At 45.3% G+C, this 20,795-nt stretch overlaps 1 protein-coding gene across 1 annotated transcript; it reads right to left on the bottom strand.

Moving 5' to 3' along the window:
- Positions 1-775: 775 nt before the first annotated feature.
- On the bottom strand, positions 776-20,546 carry slc8b1 (solute carrier family 8 member B1). Its single transcript, XM_088935450.1, has 16 exons — positions 20,445-20,546; positions 19,598-19,888; positions 17,436-17,588; positions 17,273-17,325; positions 13,470-13,527; positions 12,850-12,955; positions 11,019-11,186; positions 10,148-10,261; positions 9,322-9,384; positions 8,523-8,656; positions 8,078-8,219; positions 7,343-7,464; positions 6,683-6,836; positions 6,118-6,198; positions 5,331-5,395; positions 776-4,772 (listed from the first exon to the last, which is right to left on the bottom strand). The coding sequence occupies exons 2-16, from the start codon at positions 19,808-19,810 to the stop codon at positions 4,575-4,577; spliced, it is 1,824 nt and encodes a 607-aa protein (XP_088791576.1). The 5' UTR covers positions 19,811-19,888; positions 20,445-20,546; the 3' UTR covers positions 776-4,574.
- Positions 20,547-20,795: the final 249 nt, after the last annotated feature.

Here is a 20,795-nt window from a genome sequence, read left to right as displayed (position 1 = left end):
TTTTTCCAGATCTACACAAAGCCTTTCAGGCGGTGTCAGTCGTAATACCAGGGCACAACCAGCTCCTCCTGTTTGATTCATATTTAGGTCAAGCAAAGTAGTAGTTCCTGCAAGAAGCCTCACTGAGCAGGCATGAAAGGACTGGTATTTGAGTTGAGGCTCTGAAAACAGTGAAACTGCCACTTTTACATTTCATGTCTAATTCATTCCTTACTCACTGTACCAGGGGAGCAAAGTGTGCAGCTGCTGGTGCTTTTTTAGTATGAATAAGTGCACAACAAATTAGGGACAAAATAAAGGTCTGAGCTCCTAGTTACTGAACTGAAGTTGGAGATATTGTACTCAGTAGAAGACAAGCTATAACTAAATAACTGGTGTGTGACTGTAGTTGGCACAGTGCGCTCACTGGAAGACCAGAGTGGCAACTGGTATTTTTAATAGAGGTTCCTCTAGCTTCCCTTTTTCAAAGGAGAGGTTTCTGCACAGCATTGTTTGTGTACGGTCTTCTGGCTCTGGTTTCAGGAGCCAGAGCTTGACTTTCTGTTCAGAAACTAACAGTTCTCCCTTTCAGCAAACCACTTCATTTGTAACCATCTTCTTTGTCCTAAGTAAATTGATAAATTTTTATTTGGGAGGGAAAATGTAATGGTATCTCGAAAAACCTGTATTCCAGCTTCTCTTCCTTGCTTAAACTACATGTAATAACTCAATGAAAGGCTCTGAACAATGCTCTAGATCATACTAGGAATATATTATTCTGGAGAGACAAATAAAATATTTGTAATGTATATTTTAAGGTTTTATTTAATTCACATTTTGTGCAAAACATTTAAAATGCCAAATTTCAATTGATTGAAAACACAGCAATTAACTCAATCAAATCAATACAAGGACCTTAATCCCAATCAACAGCTTCAAACAAACCAAAGTCGGGGTTATCAAACAGTTCCCCACAGTTCTAAATCCTGTGCTGCAGATGAACAGTAAGCATAGCTACAGTATACCTGTTCAGCTCCTGAGAGTACAAAAAGGTAAAAACCAAATCAGGCATGTGAATCTGGTAACAAAATCAAGCATCAGAAAAGTGTGCAATGTTACATCCTTTAAAAAAAAAACACAGAAATATGTATTTCATTACTTACAATCTACATGGGGCAGCAGGGAAAAACACAGGTCCAAAAAGGAACTGAACAGGATCAGAGATAGTATTAACAAGTGCAAAGAATGGCTGGATTAAATATCTTGGAATGGCAAAATGCACTAATTTCATAAGAGCTGCACGGTCCAAGTATTTATTCAGATTTTTGGTTTATTTTGTGTTGAAACTATGCTGATTAACACTTAAAATAACAAAAAGAAAGATGATATTCTGCTGCGAATCCTTAACCCTTCACACCTCATGAACAGAATGTAGAAAAAAGGCAGTAACTCTTTGGAACAACTGTCGCCTACCGTACACCCAGTGACCTAAATACTGTTCTGGTACACAATAACAAGAAGAGTTATAGAATAATTTCTACATACTCAATTCTGAACTCTGCCCTGTTAAAATAATCTGAATAATGACTTCATGTAGCTCTGGTATTCATGTCATCTCTCCTAGAATAAAAGCATTTAAAACAAATCAAAAGGCATTAACCCTGTGAAGAAATGGTCAAACTTTCAATTCTGATCTCTTAGCTTGAGCAAAACAGATAGCCACAGTATATCAATTTAAAAAAAATAAAACTACATCAATGTTTTAAAATTTAAGTTTCATTGCACAACTCATTTTTGTAAAAAAATATATAATTTTTTTTCCAGGCATGTGTCTTCTCATCTTATTTTTAATTCACCCTGGTTGGGGGAAATGAAACTCCTTTTTCCCCCATCAAACAAAACGTGTGTGAGTTCAGAGGAATGTCACCCAGCACGTTCAGACCACACCCTGCAACTGAAAACTCGGCTTTCGTTTCCAGCTGGACTCCAGAAAGGAGTGAGTTAAGCCAGCTAGGCCAGTCGAGCTGCTAGGAAGAACAGCAAAAAGAAGACAAAAGTGAACTGGCTTTATACACAATGTGCAAGGACAGAATATGAAAGATTTCTTACCATCTAATGGAGAAACCGCCAAAGAAAGAGTAACTAAAGGCATGGAAGGCAAGCAGAGTAAGAAAGCCTTCACATGCAGCCTGGTGACTGGTTATATCCCGGCAGGCTGAGAGCCTTTTCAAGCACACAGGCCATGCCTGAGCTTTGTGACAGGAAGTCACAGAGCAGTAGCTCAGCTGTTACAGACCCCTACCTTACCAACATAAGAAACCTTGACAGAAGGTTATTTTCTGTACCAATGACAACACCAAAAGTCCGTCAGCATCTTCCATTTTAACAGCACGAGACGACACTCCAAACCAGAGGGTTTTAGATAAGGATGCATGGATTTAGGTAAAGTGATGTCCCAACACAACACCACAGTAAAACGCACAGTTGGTATAACAGTGTGCCTTACTATACATTAATCAATACTATAAGCTGAAGAAAAATCCACCACAAACGCACCCAAGACGAATGTGTGTGAGCAGAGGCCAGCCTTTTCCAACATCTTTACCATTCTTCATACAAGAAGCAACGAGTTCAGCCACACAGGAAGACCACAGCACTGAACAAACGTGTGGTGCAGCTAGACGTCAGCATCATTCCACTATACAAATACAGCCTTTTACCCTGTACACGTGCTCAATATATCTGCACCCTCATTCACTCCAAATACTGAATGCAGTGTTGCAAATGTTTGCTGTGGTTTACCCTACTGAAAACACTGCCAAGCAAATAAAAGGCATGGTAGAAAATGGCACAAACCAGTAAAAAGTAAAGCAAATGAAAGTAAGGAAATTGGCCAAAGCACTGTGCTTACTGCAGTATGCTTCCACATGGGTTTGATGAGCATTTCTGTAAAGCAAATGGTTCTTTTGTAACACCTTGCGGTGATTTTGTAAGCCATGTGGTTGTGCCAGTTGCAGGTTTAGAGGCACTTTCTGCTTGTTTCTCAGCCAGCCCACACAGCTCGCTCCAACCCTTCTGCTCTGCGATCGCTGTCGAGGTGTGCTAGCTCTGAGCAACTTCTCTCAAAGGCTTTGTGCCCGAGTCAGCAGCCCTAATAGAGCAAAGGAACAAAGTCTTGGCGAAATAAAGAAAACTCATATTCCCAGCACCTCTGTACTCAAGTAGAAAAGTATTCACGCCCGTGTTCTGTACAGGCTCGTCAGAACCTCTGCAACACAGACGAATCCAAAGTGCACTGCACTGTCAACAGAAAAGAGATCAGAAGTGCTGAACTAGCTCTGATCATCACCAAGTCCAAATCCCACTCAGTCTTACAGATGGACCGTGAAGGAAGACTGCCAGGAAAACCCACAAATGTACAAAAGCTTTCAGTCACCATTAAATTCAACGTCATTTTTATAAAATGAACGCCTTCATGTAAAAACAAAACATCTAAAATTTTCTTCTAATTGCAATGTAGGGGTATTTCTTCATATCAAGACACATTTAGATATTTTACAGACACATATATTCACATTATCTGAGCTGCTGTAGTATGTGAATCTTTAGTATTGGTGCCAAGTTAGACGTGACTGAATGTTTGGTCTGTGGCTGGTGTTAGAGAAATTGGCACCTGAAATACAGAAACGAAAACGAGGGAAGTCCATAAATTGTTCCCCAAATTATGTTCCAGTCTAGTTTATGTAACTGGTAACTCCATCCAAAAAGGATTTCCAGCTCTACAGCCTGACAGAATAGTGAAGCTCAGAAAGCAAGACTTGAGGCAAATGGTTTTAACAGCACCTGAACATCAGGTGACAACTGCAATATACCGCACAGAGCTAGCTGAATGTTCTGAGAAAATGCTCAACTGCAGTAATGAATTCATTTTCGCCCTGGAGTTCGGTCAGGGCCAGTGTTAATGCAACACAATCGAGACAGTGCTGTACAGAGCTGGATCCACAGATAAAAGGCACCGAGCTGTAACAATGGCCCAAGACACTACAGACACCTAATTGAGTTTTGACTGTGGTCATAACCGTGAATACATTTTATTCAAAATAACTAAAAGCAGCTTTCTAAGGCTTTCAGTACTCACACATGACCAGTGCAAAAATTCTGGCTCACCATGAATTCTGCAAGATGAGTCATCAATTACCACTGTAAACTATCAGAAGAGCCCTTAACGGTGGTACAGACCCAATACAGATGGAGGCCTGAAGTGTGACAATTCATTTGTCAGAGAAAAACAGAGTGTCCATGACTGTAGTGTGTTTAAAACTCAGACCTCCATGCCAACAAATAAAAGGGTAAAATCAAATAATTTAATACAACCTCAAACTTAAAATATAATTAGACTAAAAACACAATAGTGTGTCATTTGCCTCACCTACAACAAGGCGTCTCACCTTTGAACAAAGGCACAGTTTCCAGATGAACAGAGCAAGGTTTGTTCTCCAGACTGCTGTAGTTCATGAAGACGGGGGCGCCCCGAGTCTTTCTGCTGGGAAGACGGGGTCCGACACTGGCGGCGCTCCTGCAGGGCGGCGAGCGAGTCAGGCGCCGCCCAGGTGGATCTTCCCGAACTCCGTGAGCAGGGCCACCAGCAGGAAGGCCACGTAGAAGAGCAGCAGGAAGACGCCGTAGACGCGGCTCAGGTGGAAGCACTGCAGTGGGACCAGGATGAAGGAACACACCAGGCTGAGGCCCAGCGCCCCGGCCAGCTCCCATCCCAGCAGCCCCTCTGCCTCCAGCTGCCAATCGAACACAGGGGGACAGGCGTCAGGGACTCACACTCGCCACGAGAGCGCCTGCACCACACTATGGACAGGATACAGGGCCGCGGGCCTGGGTTCTGAGCCTTGCGCCTGCTGCTTGTCAGGATAGGCTCTGGCTCTCCTGAGACCCCAGACGGGATGTTGGAAAACAGATGGATGTTCTGCTACACAGTTGGAAGTTTTAATGGGTAGTGCTATCCTATTCTTGCTTTGATTAATTCATATCCATTTTATACATGAAAACTCTCATTTCTACTTAAACTACTACCTGCTGCCATTCAGGTATAAAGGAAGAGCAGCAGGTAAAATGATTCATCTGAACTAACTCCGCAGGGGTTAGCAAAGTTCCAACAGCAACCCCTTTGTTCTGCTGGATTTTGTTTTATTTCGGTGGATAAGCTGGTCAGCAGACCATTTAAAGTTCAAATGGAAACAACAGGTGAACCTTTAAAGAAACAGACTTGAGCCGTGTTGGTAGAACAATGCAGTTCCATCCTCAGCCTGGACCGAATGGAAGAGCAGGGTCTCTCCTACCTTGACAGGTTGATGGTTGTGAAGCATCTGGACCAGACAGCCCAGTCCCACTCCAAACAGCATGTCTGAGAGAAGCTGGTTAAAGATTCACAAAGAGAAAGTTCTCCACACAGCCTTGACCAGCCGGTGGAGATGGGCCATCTAATCATCATGGGAAAACCTCTTCTTCTGGGTAAGGCAAGGCAACCAGGAGCCCCTCCAGGAGGAACAGGGCGCACGGAAAGGCTCCGTCCTGGGCAAGGTACCAGTTCATCAGGCACACTGGACTCTTTACAGACACCAAGTGACTTAAGTGGAGGGTCTTGGGAAGTCAGGAGGAAACTGGAACACCTGAGGAAAATGGGGTGAACATGCTCACTCCCCACAGATCCAGAAACATGGCTTTTCAATTCTGCTTCTAAATCTCTCCTGCACACATTCTTTTTTTAATTTCCAGCATCATACTTCTTCACAGGGCTGAATGAAGTTGCACGCAATAGCGTTACGCCAGGAGCAGGACTATTCTGCTCTGTTCACACACCCCACTCACTTGGATGTTGGGGAGAGATCACTTTGCAGGTTGGAGCTGATGACAGTTCCCACGTCGTTAAGCAGACAAAGGAACCTGAACCTGAACCTGAACCTGCAGCCTAATCGTTACCATCAGAGTCAGCCTTACTAAAAACCCTGTGACTGTGGTCGGTGCTGCTATCACTCCCCTGCTCTGCTGTCAAGTCCAGACCCAAGGGAGGGTGACCAGGGAGGAGATGATGGCCAGGGAGCAGCGCGAGTGCGGATGAAAGGATACTGAAGATGATCCCTCCGAAGCAGGCAGAGATGGCCATGCGCGGGTACCCCTGGTGTGCAATGGTGATGTCTGAGAAGCAATCTGTGGAAGCAGATGGACACGGCTTTGTTGAATTCGCCCCCCATCATCACCGCCTTACCCCACATCCTTTGCACGTCTAAAACCAGTTTCTCCAATTTACTCTCATTTCTGGAATAATCGCCACACTGTCTTGCCCCTTCCGCCTCCTGCTGACACCAGAAGCCCACTCACTGGCTGGCTGTAATGTTTCTCACCAAAGGGAACCCCACAGGACAGACTGGACACAGGACTACATATCCAATTGATTATTCGCATGAAGGAAGAAAGTCACTCAGCACTGCTGGCAGGCTATGAGAAGTTTTATTTCAAATGAAGCAGCTTATATACTGTATACTCTTGCTTCTGTGTTGGATTCATATCAACCACTTATGTTCCAATTTCAGCCTGCTTTTTATGAGTCGCAGGGAAATGAACGGACATTTGTAAAGCTAAATGCAACCAAATTCATTCCCAGTCTTGGAAGTTGGGAGAGGGGGTTAGGTACCTCCGATGCTGTTGCCCCAGGCCAGCAGGGTCAGGCCGAGGACTGTGTTGCTGAGGTTAAAGATCACTCCCACGGCGCGCAGCAGGCTGACCACTTCAGTAGCCGCAGCGTTGATCCACATGGCACTGACCACGAATCCCAGCAGGGAGAAAAGCTGCAGGCACAAGGAGCAGAGATCAGCCCCCTTCTGTGAACCTCTCATTCAAAGCGTGCGGCGTAGGGATGTGTGGATCAGGACGTCTGGAATCACATCCAGTTATTCTTCTTTTACACTGCGGTGAGCATCAGTACTCGCAGTTTTCATGCTTCTTGTTAATCAAAACCCAACTGTCAAGCAATTGGTTCAATTGTTGGTCTAATTAACGCATCTCCGTTCAGCCAATACTCCCTCCAGTACTCCGTTCATGAGTAATCAACTGTAGAAAACCTGAAGAAACAGTCTATATGTTTAAGAACATTAGGTTGGTTAAGCGTGACTGGGGTTGGAAAGACGAGCAGAAAATGCGAAGCCCTCTGGGGGCAGACTGACACCCCACCGGCACGGATTCAACCTCAGCTAGGGAAGACACTCCGAGCTGTCACGGCCGGATTCGATCTACTGCTCTGGGAATGGGCCAGGCTTTACTCCTGTCGCCCGGCAGCACCCAGGGGCGCACTTACGAAGTGGTATCTGGGGGGCTGCTGGTTGGACGTGGTGCAGAAGACGATGGCAGCGAGGAAGAGGCCGACAAGCAGGACCAGCGCCCACACGGGAAACTCCCCCTCAATGTAGTGCAGGCCGTCTGCAAGACAACACGCACCACAGGGTCAACACAGCCAGCGGCAGCAGACAGGCGCCACAGGCGCACCCCTGGTACTTCTGTCAAGCAGCCAGCTGGGCCAGCCCACACGCACACACTTGGGAGGTGTCAAACCACACAGATCCCTTCACACAACTTTATATTTAGACATCTAGAACTGATGACTCTCACGTCACAGAAACTATAAATGTACTTCCAAAAACATTCAACGAAGCAGGCACAAACACCAGCCACTTTCCTTACACCAAAGGCCCCAAAGAAAACACCGGCTATGCGACTGTCTATCCCACCGGCGCTTATCCTTTCTGAAAGAAATGGGCAATCTCACATTTCAGTGTGGCCGCGTTAAATGTGGTGGGGACATGCGGCACAATCGCTGAAACACAGCGCTGACAGAATACAGCGCTATGTGCATCCGTATATGAGCCCTGCCAAAACTGCCGAGTGCTAGAGGACAGGCGAAAATCAAGAGGAGAAAAAGAACAGGAGGACACACTGGCCCATGAACTGCAGCCTGACATGAGTTAGAGAGAACGCTGTGCAGGGACGGTGAGGGAGAAGGGAAGAACGGACAGAGCCGAGAAAGCGAACTGACATTCTCCCGACTTGAAGGTGAGCACGCAAACCAGCGGCCCCGAGACGAGGTGGAGGCAGTTCAGAGGCCGCTTCCAGTTGCGGTCTTCTTTGTCGGGGTCCACCACTGGCACGGTGAGCAGCAGCAGCACCTCTAGCGGCACCTAGTGGAGGGGAGGAGGAAGTACAGCACGTGGAGAGACACCAATTACAAAGGAAGTTTCAAATGACACATTTAAAACAGGATCAACACTCAACAGGAAACCAGTATCAAAGACCTGTAAGTCACAAAAACCATACAGCCTTCATGGTCCTTGAGCCAGGTGTGTTCAAAACTAAGACGTAACCTTTCTAGACTTTGCAAAACCTCAGGATATTCAAAAGTGAAGAAAACAGAATCGGGAAACGTGAAGGATGTCTATGTCGATTCTTTAAGGCCCCGGCATGGCCAGAGACCCCCGGCTTACCTTGAACACTTTGGCCGCTCTCCAGTACCACCTCTTCCTCCTCCACTTGCGGCTGTCCACCGGGTTGAGGGAGGAGAGCAGGATGTCACTCGTGGACTCGATGTAGGGGAGGAGGAGGGGCTGGTACTCGTTCTCTGAAAAGACACAAACGTACCTCAACACACACATGGCCCGCAGCATCACCCGCCTCACACTGGTGAACAGATACGATTCAAGAAGAATAAAATGTACGGAAACAGACACAGTAAAACCCAGCAAGACTCTATGGACTAACTGCCCATCCTTTTACCAACACACAAAACCTTCACAAGTTTATTTTGGACAGGATGACACAGCTCTGACGAATAAAAAATCAGTATAGAACAAGGATGCACAAAGTGAGACAGTCTCACACAATAAGTTATCATCATGTAAATGGACACCTATGAAATCCAAATTATCACCAACATCTGGTTTAAACTCACCAAGTGTCACCGTTTCCCACTTTTTGAGAACAGATTTTACACCAACATTGTCTAGAAGCAACTATAGCTGGAATAAATTTAATATTAACACTGTTGATATTAAGCTCGGTTTCTCAAAGCCTTAAAATTAAATGGACCTTTATTTAAAACAGTTATAGATGTTGATTTAACTTTCAACATTGTGGTTTTTGAGACCCATGTCGTCAGGACAATTGAAAACCCAGATGTGCACAAATATTGCTGCCTTTGAAGACTGAAAGCACATGGGGTTCGGGACAGTCACAGACAGCATGGGAACCCAGGCCTCCTGGCAGCAGGAATCATGGCAAACGTACCACAGTCCTGGATGTTCTGATTGAGAAAGTTGGGAATCTCTTCATCCGAATCAGACACCAGATCTGTCAAGGCCGAGACAAACCGTTAGTGGTCAATGTACGTCCACACTGAAGGCTGTTTTATTGCAAAGTTGCAAAATGTCAGGATGCATCAAGCTAGTTAGCCTCCCATTTTAATGGGAGCTGGCACAAACTGGATAAAGAGGAGGAACTCTTCTCCCATGGACAGCGACAGGACACATCAGATGGCTCGAACCTCCAGCCATGTCTGCGATGTCCTGCATGTGTACCCTGCCTTCCTGTACAGCCACCTGCAGCAGTCTGTCTCCACATGAACTCCCCCTCACGGCCCTGTGGGATGGTTACTGATCCTCATGCTACATGTCTTTTCACGATACAGTTGTTTGGACAGGCTAACTAGCTTTAGAAAGACTCATGCAATCAATACGATATCCAAAAATGACATTAAAAAGATGGTTGATTAAGAAAATTCATACACTTTATTTATGTCATTTAGGGACTGTTAAGAGCTAAAGATTGAGATAATTTTTCTCAACTGGAATGGAAGTCTGTGCAGATCTGGGAACACCAGGCGGAAAATGTTCTCTCACAAAAAGAAAAAACTGACTGATTAAAATTAAAGTGATAACCACATATTTTTAAGTTCTATACATTACAAACCAACTTTAAGTAAAATGCTTTTACTCTAATTAAAACTCTATAGCATGATCTTTTGCATGACCCTGCCTTGAACCTCATGCTCTGAATCTCTAGGAGGCGGACTCTGCTGAGACAGACCGCTGGGCCTGTGCCTCCTCAGCCTCACCTGGTCCAGGGGTGCCGTTCTGCAGAGGGCCGTTCAGACGCTGTTTCTGCCGGTTGTAGATGTAAGCACTGACGATGACCGTGAAGACGTACACCAGATACAGGCTCAGGTAACCTGGAGGAGGACACAACCCAGCATGGCAAACTAAAACCTTACTCTCTCCACCTTTCTTCAGAGAAACACCACAGTCTTGTCCTATTTTCCTAAAATAGTCAAGAAGGGTAACCTATGAAAATAAAGATCTCGCTTCTATAGGATATCCAACAGCAGTAAGTGGCACATCTGACACAACAGACTGTAACTGCATGTCACTTGAAACCAACCAACTTCTATGGTGTTAAAATTGGGACTATAAGCATATGGTACCACCAAAGTCAAAGTAAGCAAATATACAAAAGTTATACAATGATTTACATTTCCCTTTGGGATTTACACATTTATAATTAATTTAATACTTTTACGGGTGGCATGGTGGCACAGTGGCTAGCGTTGGTCCCTCTCAACTCTGGGTTTAATTTGTGGACCCGGGGTACTGTCTGTGTGGTTTGTCTCTTCTCCCGTGTCTCTATGGGTTTCGTCCAGGTGCTCCAGTTTCCTCCCACAGTCCAGAGACATGCTGGCAGGTTAACTGGCTACTGGGATGATTGGCCCTTGGCTTGACAGCGCGCGTGAGTGTGCACGTGTGTGTGCGCGGGTGCCCTGCAATGGACTGGGTCTTGTGCCCGTTGCTTGGATAAAGCAGTTAGAAGACTGAAGGACGGACAAAGCTCCTTCTCCCACAGGCAAAGGACAGATCAGTAAACCTTCACAACATCCACCGTCCCCAGCCTCACGCCCCAGCCTTGCTGCTCTCCCAGCAGGGCAAGCTCACCCAGCGACTCTCCCAGGGAGACTCTGCCCCGGAAGAGGATGAGGAAGGTCCAGAAGACGGCCACCATGTAGAAGACCACATCGCGCAGGAAGGGCCGGGAAGCCACCGTGAAGGGCTTGACCAGCGCCACGCTGCCAGCCACCACAGTGGTCACGAAGATCCCAGCACCTGGGGGGGCAGAGCGCACGTCAGCCAAGAGGAACACCCACTACACTGCTGTCTGCTGTGATCACTGGTGTCTGATCCTGACCGCAGGCTAGACACTGAGCAAAGCACGTCGAGTCCGCGCTGTGGAACAGAACAAAATCCCAGCTTCCACCTGAGTCAAGAGTCTGCTTCGTGTTGAGGAGGTGGAAGATGGAATTACCCTGCCGACACTTTCAGAATCTCTTCAAGTTTATTAACTTTATTTTTCTTTCTTCACCTTCCTCGTCTTCTCGCAGGCAAGAGGCTCAGGGACTATTGCAGAGTGACATCCATATCGGGTGTGAATCTAGACGGCCTCACACCAGTTCACTGGAGCCGGTCAGAAAAAGGCAGCCGATTCGGGGCAATTTTCAGTATGTTTGTTCGAAATAAACTGCGTCACATTATTAAAATGAGTTTCAAGTCCTAGGAAAGAAACAGGGGACCAGCATCCCAGTCCTATCCTGGAAAGAAACCTCATGTGGAAGAGGAAGACCCTGGGGAAGCCACACTCTCAGGCTTGATCCACTCCTTTCAGTTTCTTTTACTAACCAGTTCGGAGTGGCAACCTGTTTTTCCAGCCCAAAATCAACTTTTTAATTGTTTTTCTTTTGCTAGTGCAAAAGCACATGAGCAAGAAGGAAGTTAATAGCATTGCCTTTGGTTTCATTTGGGAGTATTGGAAACACTGCAGAGTAGAAGAACCCTATACAGGTAGAGAAGTAACACATGACGGAAGATGTATACAAAAAAAAAAGGAAGAGAAACGTATTGACAGAATTTGTGGAAAGACATTAAAATATAGTACTAATTAGAACAGCATGATTGTGCAGACAAAGCCAACTTTTTTGCTCACGTCAGTCTGCTCACCTAAAAACTTAACCAGATATCAGCTTCAGAAAGACAAGTCAAAGCCTAAAAACCTCCTGAAATACAACATGGGTACTGTGACTTTTTACTCTCTGCTTACTGTTCCTGGAACTAACTTTTACACTTTCAGATGGCTGAAGAAGAAGTGAGCACAGCACAACCTTTATCTGAATACAAATTCATGTCATATGTCTTTTCCTGTTATTTCCCCAATATCATATTTCACATCCTGTTCTTAATCCTGCTGGTAGTGTCCCATTATCTCTCCTACTTGAGCTGTTCCTGCTCGTCTCAAGGCCGCCCCTCGGCTTGTGACGGCCTCTGACCCTGCTTCTTATTTTGACAGCTTCTTCGGGATTTTCCCTTTGGCCATGTTCCCTGGATCTGACCCTCGCCTGCCCGACCACAGACTTGGAGCGGGTTGGCTTCCCAATTCCCACGTCTTCCTGAATGCACAGCTGCCGCTCCCCTGTGTGCGCACAGTACTGCGCAGCTTCCCCGTCTGCATGCAGCATGGTGCAGTTCCCCTTAGTCAGCGTACTGCTGTGCAGTTTTTCCCCATCGCATCTGCCTCTTGCCCAGCACCTGGGTCAATGCAATGAAACCAGACTGCTGCTCGTACTATCTGCAGCAGCGGTATACTACAGAAAGCCAGTATCATTAAAATCAGAAAGCAGAAAAAGTAGGGACAAGCATGCAGAAAAATTTAAATAGGAAAATGCCAAGGACATGAATCCTTCCCACTTGAGAGTGTAAAGTCCCCCTCAGATCTCACCAAAGAGAGCCCCGATAGCCAGGCCTGCAGTCCGAGGATGGGTGAAAGCAGCCACTGCACTGAACACATCTGGAGCACCATTTCCGAACGCAAGGAAGGTCACACCCTGCATGGAAACTGGTCAAGGACAGAACCACGAAACCCAACACTCCCACCTGTCTGGCTCGCACAAGGACAATCAGTGCCAAACTGAGCACCGTAATTCACTGGCAGGGAAGCAGTATTAGTGTGGCACCATACAAGCAGTTCACACTCATGTTGATGTAGAAAGAGAATCCATTGCCCTTGACTCTGCTTGAATTATTCAAGCAGTTCTATGTTTGTAACTTCTTCTCGTATTAAAAAGTGATGTTTGCAACGAAAAGGCACCTTTATTATAAACTCAAGAAGTGTTTTAATGAAAAAAACTCATTATTTTGAGTTATTCAATAAAAGGTGTCTAAATATGACTAGTGACTGAATTAAGGCAGTTTTGAAAATTAATGACATTAGAAATAGGAATCATGTTTTATAAGCCCACACGCCAGTTAGCATAACAGTTGTTTCCACAGCTAGTGTAACAGAAGTATACCAAGTGTGGGATGAGTCAGTGCAGGGCCCAGTGAACAGGAAAAGGATACAGCCACGTTGTGGGTCAGTCTGAGGCTGGTGGAGATAGCAGACAGGTTTGGACAGAAACTGCAGAGAGAAACGGAGACAAAGCAATCATTAAACAGGAGCGTCAAACAACTGCGCCTGTCTAGGTAGGAACTGAGATGTTCTGAAGCTGTAGATGTGCGAGGCAGCCCTGCTTTCCAAACACATGACAGCGAGCACACGAGTCATTAAGAAAAGGAGGCAGCGCCTAGTCGCCAAAAACCATATCAGATTCACAAGGAATGAAAAAAGTCAGCAAAGGAAAACCACATACTCGAAGACACAGTGACAATCACAAACAAAGTAGTGCAGCTAACCTTTAAGCTATTTTTGAACTGTACGGAGAAACACTTTGATAAAGGTTTAACAATGATACACGAAACTGTAGACTTTTTTTCGTAAGGGCTTTTCAATGAAGTCATACAAGCTTTCAGACTAAAAAGTGAACTTGTTTTACTCAGTGGATACATGTTTCTTTTACCAAGATCACCACGTACACATCAAGGTGAGCACGGTGGCACAGTGGCTAGCATTGCTGCCTTACAGAGCTCGGGCCCTGGGGTGCTACTATGTTCTCCTGTCTGTGTCTGTGTGCCCTGTGAATGACTGGCGTCCCATCCAGGGTGTACCCTGCCTTGCACCCACTGCTCACAAGCCTAGGCTCCAGCTCCCCCACAACCCTGAACTGGATGAAGCAGCTTGAAAATGGTTTGGCCATCCATCTAAACGGCCTTAACTGCACTTAAGGTGTACTGTTGAGCAGAACAAGAGTAGGGTTCTGGGTTCACATTGCAGCAGGATGCTGCTGTAGAACCTCATTCAATTTGCTCCAACAAAATGCTTGGCTGTAGAAACTGGTCTGCAGGTTGTCTTTGTAAATAAGAACTCTTCTCATCTGACTTACAGTATAGCAGCTATCTAAAGTAGCCACCCCCCCTTGGACTTCTTCAATTTATTCTGAAATCATGTGAAGCACCCTAACTGCACACAGGTGGACTCCATTCAATACACTGTGTGGCTTCTAAAGACATTTGGTGTGTCATAGTAAAATACTATGTGAATACTAGGTGAATACTCATGTAATCAATTATTTTCTGTTTCATATTAATAATTAATTTAGGAGGATCTGTAGATCTTTGAGTGTTTTCTGCGATCAATGGCAAAAATCCCAGTGAAATACATTATGGTTCGATAATGAAACACAATATAATGTAAAAAAGTCCAAGGGGGGTGAATATTTTTGATAGCCACTGTACCAGACACAATAAAGGAATACAACAAACGGGCCAACATCACAAACTGCACAAAGGAAAGAATTTCTCATCTTCACTCCGAGAAGAACGTTCTTCAGCACACTGATCACTATTGTATCTACCTCCAGGTGCCTTTCGGCACATTGGTTGTCAAAAATGGTGTTCAGCTAATTTATTTTACTTACTGCATCACAATTCAAAGGCCAAAAGGACAGTTGGGCCTTACAGCTATTTCCTGCGTTTCACCAAAAAACAAAATACAGCCAAATTCACAGCAGAGCATCAGACCGCTGATTCAACAACTAAATGATACGCTGAGGCCTCAACTTCTGGGAGAGGAGCTTCCACTTCTGCTTTCAGAGCCATTAAAACAAAACTTTATTACCAATGTTCTGTATGAAGACAGAAAAAGATTCATGGATTCAGGGTTACGGTATAGTGAGGTTGTAGCACTTATATTAGATCTATATTGCATTTCTAGAAGTTACTTGGGGCTGTTCTACTCCAATATGCTGATGATGTGTACAGTATGTTACAAAATCTCCAAGATAACTGCTGCAATGACGGGTTCTTGTCCAATGCTGTACCGTGGCTGTGGTAATACTGCGAGGGATGTTCTGACTACATCCCCTGGAATCTCCAGATAAGCATTGCAACAGAACACTGGACTGAACGGCAGCATTTGTGCTATGTTGCCACAATTGTGTTTGCCTAGCTGGGTCTTTGTGTACACAGCACTCCTTTAGAACTAGATCTTGAGCATATTGGGCAATAGTGTTAGCACATCTGTTGGGCTAACAGGTGCCTTGTTGGAGAATTCTTGCTTGAAATGCCAAACAGGATATGGATACTGCCTCACTGATTAAGTCTAAACACAATAGTTCAGAATTATCTAAAATTCTTAAATAAAAGACGGGGAAGGTTAAGCTATAAGTTTGTTTAATGTTTAAATTAAACATATTATGCTGCAACCCAGTGTTTTGCGGAAATACTGTAACTGGGCTCTGATCAATGTCCTTCAGTTTCATGTTAATGAGCAATGTATACAATTAAAAGAACATATTCTACTTCTAAAACAAGGTTCAGATTTATAACTCATAGCAGGCACATATACACATAAAAAAGTAAAGTACGTAATATACTGACAGAAACTCAACATTGCTAAAAACATTCTCCATCTGCCCGTTTCACTGAAGAATTCTAAGATGAGGAACAAAAGGTCATAATCCTCCTGTTGATGTTTCTGTAAGCTAATCTCAAAGCAATCACATGAGAAGCCAGATCCCCGCGCTTTACTGAGGGCAAAAAAACTCTGCAATTGTTGAAAGGAAGGACTAGCTGGGACTCCAACACTACCTGAGAGAATTGTAAAGGAGGATCTCAAAACTGGAACATGATGTTCACAAAACTACAAACAGCCCCTAGTTCAGGGGTTCCCAAATCCAGTCCTGTAGGTTTTCATTACAACACTATTTAACAATCAACTAAACTTATCTGAAGCAATTTAACAGCTTTTTCCAGCTCCACGATCGCTACTGATTTAAAGACACCTGTAAAATGTGGGTTCCAGGACCTGATTGGGGAACCAGCCTAGATTTATATGAAGACTCTTTGTGGGTAAAAGCACGGTTAGTCACATTGATGCACACTTCCACAGAAGACCCATAACTAATCAACCTCCCCATCTGTTGCCGTCTTGCCATGCCGTGGCTTTGGGTTCGATTCTGGACCTGGGATGCTCTCTGCAGGGAGAACACACAGAATCCACATGTTCGCACATGTTTCTCCAGGTGCTCCGGCTTCCTCCCACAGTCCAAAACATACTGAGAAAAAACTGGCCCTGGTGTGAGTGTGTGTGTTTCTGTCTGTGTGTGCCCTGTGATGGACTGGTGTCCCACCCAGGGTGTAGCCTGCCTTGTGCCTGTTGCTTGCCAGGCCAGGCTCCTGCTCCCCCATGACCCTAAACTGGACAAAGTGGGTAGAAGATGGATGGATTTAAGAGCCCACAGATGTCCTTCCATAGAAGCACAGTTTTAGATGTAGAGTAAGATCGACAGGAAGAGTAAGAACATGTAACACTGTACATAGATGTACAGAAAATGAATTAATCTGTAGTGCATATAGTACTGCAAAATCTGCAAACCTCCACCAATTTAACTTTGGAAGGTAGCGACAAATGTTTAAGTTACAGTATGCACAGGTTACATGAATGATGATATCTACTGTGGCACACAGGTGCACAATTCCAGTACTTTGGGCAGGTTTTCTAGATCTCTTTAAAACCTCAACCTCTGAAGACCTCTGCGAAGTGTTATATTGTTGCAGTGAAGATAGCAGTTAGCTCAGGTGGGTCATTAAGAGCTGATGCAGAATGAAACCTGCACAGACTGTGGCCTTTCAGGACTGGATCTGTGCAACAGAACGATCTTAAGAAGCAAAAATGTTTTTCAGTGCACTTGTTTTACATGTATATTTAGAGCACAAGAAAGTGTGCAAGTTCTGGGGTTTCTCTGCAAGGTGAAAGAGTGACTTACAATTTGGAAGCAGTGATTCCCAGGGCCATGAACAGAAACAACAGCCAGAAAACCTGCAGAAAAAGGAAGAGAAGCACTATGACAATGTCCTCTCTCTCCTCTGTGTGACCTTCCAAAAGCCCCGACTGGGTCAGTAGAAGAACGAAGCAAGATGCACACTCACATCGAGCAGGATGGCGAGAGGCAAGAGTTGGTGTGGGAAATGGCAGAAGACCCCCTGCAGGTAGTCGATGAAGCCGTCGTCCTGGGTGCAGTCCGGGGTGCTCTGGACAAACGTGCATCGTCGGTCCGCTGACTGATTCATCACAAGGCGACACTGCAGACACACGCAGAACAGGACGTGCCTTGAGTGACCAGCCTTACACTAACCCATCCCTGAGGTTAGAAGAAAATATTCAACCTTTGAGACATCACTCAAACCGCCCCTGCTAGTCCCATCAGAGGTTTTAAACTTTTAAAGGTGTGCTGTAACCCATCTTGTTCCCAAAGGTGTCAGATTGTAAGTGTTGAGGGTTGCAAGTTGTTCCATTTCAACACATAACTGGATCACTTGCCTTAGCACCTGGACAATTTTCTCAGGTTATTCCACAGACGAGGCTTTTAAAAACTGCATTTAGGTAATTTAAGCAACCACACCTGTAAATCATTGTGAACTTACAGTTCTACATTCAAGAATCACACATGCCAAAGCTTATCAAATAAATTAAATGGCTACGTTCCTCCATTTCCGTCACATCCTAACTGCTTCACCCAGGCCGGGGGAGCCGGAGTCTAGTCTGGCAAGCAACGGGCACACGGCAGGGTACACCTTGGACAGGACACCAAGCACCCAGGGCATCACCACTGGGGAGACACATGCAGACACGCACACACTCACGCCAGGGCCAGACTTTGCCAGAATCCAATTAACCTGCCAGCACATCTCTGGACTGTGGGAGAAAAGGGGAGCACCTGGGGGAAACCCACACAAGCAAAAGGAGAACATGCAAGCTCCACACAGACAGCACCCCAGGAACTGAACCCAGGGCCCCGGCACTGCAAGGCGGCATTGCTAACCACTGTGCCACTGATCCAGCCGAAAACATATCTGAGCCGTGTTTCAGACATTTGTCAGAGACTCTATGATGGAAAATGTCACTGGTACGGTAAATAGGTTTTTGGCTGAAGAAACGGTATGCTTTCACCCTGTGTGACACTCTGGTGTTAAAAGGCATCAACTACAGATAACCCCCTGGAACCAGAACACTGTGGGCAAGGGTAGGGCAAGACTTCCCTCTTCTGTCACTGTGCAGTACAACTTCACTTCTAAACACGAGAGCGACTAAGATGTTCAGTCTTTCTATCTTTATCTTTGCGGTACTTTATTTAATCAGCTAGTTCCTACAACTGGTATTTAAGGAAATGCAATGATTTAGGTCATGTACGATTGGACTTTTTTCTGTTCCTCTCTGCAACGGATTCTTACAAAATCAGGTTCTTCATACTTAGTGTCAACACTCACTCCAGAAGCAGGTTTAGGCTATTTAATTGAAATGCCTTGGTTGAGTAGACCAGGGATCTGCTGCCCTGTAGCACAGGCCTGCCTTTGGCTTTAAAGCTTGAAAACAGATTTTTCTCGTATTTATTCTACGTGATCCCCTACTTAATGTCTTCCTAAAACTGTTACCAAGCGTGACTGTTGGAATGATCACTGCTGTCTCGGGAAAGTGAAAGGCTTCCACACAGCTGAAACAGAGGAAGTAAGCTGGGGAAGTATTTTAGGTTAACATGCATTTAAGATTTTATTTCCAAAGGGCTTTTCAGGCTTGCGCAAGACTAAAAAGCTTCCTCTTCACACTTTCATAATCTCGACATTTTTTTTCCAATTGCACAGTAGAAACGCTGTTCCAACAGAAACACGGACAAATACTCAGAGCGAACGTTAGAAAAGACGTAAATGACAGCAAAACATATTAAAATCGAAATAATGAAAACCGCAGCCATAAAGGCTAACATTTTTAGTTTACAGTAATAATGCGTGTCAGGGGAACACCTTGATTTAGGGTGAAGCAGGTGAACTCACAATCGCCGCACTTGCTGGGTGCACAGTGAGCACGGTAGCGAATGAAAAGCGGCCCGACTAAGCACTCGTCGCTAATTAAAGTGATGGACCAACCCGTTAAAATATTTTTGCTTTAAAAAACGTGAAGCTTCCCAATACCACACACTGGTTTATCTGTAGAAATCAAAAAGCCTTTAGCAAGCGCAAAATTAAGGAGACAAAGTTTTAGCTTCAAATGGGAAAAACAAAATCTCTCTTCACCGAGCTGAAGTCATATGACTTACCTCGTCTGCGGCTCCTCTGGGTCCTGCGGCAAGGCTGCGCTGCACTTGGAAGTTAGTCCCGGGTCTGGTGCCGTTTGTAAGTGAGCCATATGTGAACAGCTTCTGCACAGCCGCGGGCTCCAGAGACGCGCACAGCACAAGGGGCAGCGGGACGCCCCCCAAGACCAGCGCCAGGAGACCGGGTGAAGCCCACATCCCCGACCTCACGGGCATTGCTAACTGCTGTTTCCACGATTCCCCACTTCTCTTACTGCGCTGTCATGTGCCCATCAAAGCGACCCCGGTTACGTCCTGTAAAAAAACAAACACGTTCACGCGTACATACGGTATCTCAGGGTATTTCCCAGCCCGTCCGAGAGGCGGACGCACGCCAGAACAGCACCATCAGGGGAGTCAGCCAAACAGACCGCGTACCGCTTCCTCGCCCCAGCGAGCTCACCGGCACGGTACACGTCTCCTGTTCTGCGCTTGTTTTTGAATTGGTTTAAACCAGAAGCGCAAAACACTCCAGGACTAGTTGCTGATTTTCCTCTTCATGTAGAACCACAATTCTCGACCAGTAACATGTAAATAACCAATTCACTGTATCCGAAGGTTCCTCTCATGTTCTGAAATATACCAAACTACAACTAGCCTTTAATACGAGGTTAAACCATAATTTCTTTTGATCAGAATCATAATACTGTACCCATAATGTATTCGCTTTTGCAGTGACCTGTGATAGATGTTTAATCTCGTCGGTTGCGTAACAACCGCCTTCATCAAGGCTTCTAATAAACGTCGGTGCAACTTTGAACGTCCTTTTGCATTTATCTTTTGCAAGATAAGAAAACAACGACTGCCTTACCTTTCTGCCTGCTCCACAGCCTGACATTTGTGTCAACAGCCTCGGCTGTTTAGCTCACATAATCCGGTGATTAACTAGCTGGAGTAACTTCACTTCCTAAATAAGTCACGTTGACTGAGTGGCTTTTTAAAACCCTCCTTCTTAAAGGAGAAAAGGCCCTCCTGTGGCTGAGCCGCGGCCGCTGTCTGACGGGAAGGGGAGGGCAGTCGGTTTTCTCTGAAGAGGTTTGGAGGTTGCGGAATAACAGCTCGACTGGGATGTTTGTGAGAGTACTGGCGCAGCGAGCCACAACGTATCAAGGTCTTCTTTCTGCAAAGCGATGGTCGAGTTTTTAAACTGCTTTCGACCGCG

This window comes from Atractosteus spatula, chromosome 17, assembly GCF_055471065.1.
Source record: "Atractosteus spatula isolate fAtrSpa1 chromosome 17, fAtrSpa1.hap1, whole genome shotgun sequence".
Taxonomy (NCBI): Eukaryota; Metazoa; Chordata; class Actinopteri; order Semionotiformes; family Lepisosteidae; genus Atractosteus; species Atractosteus spatula.
This window is presented reverse-complemented; position numbering and strand designations above follow the sequence as displayed.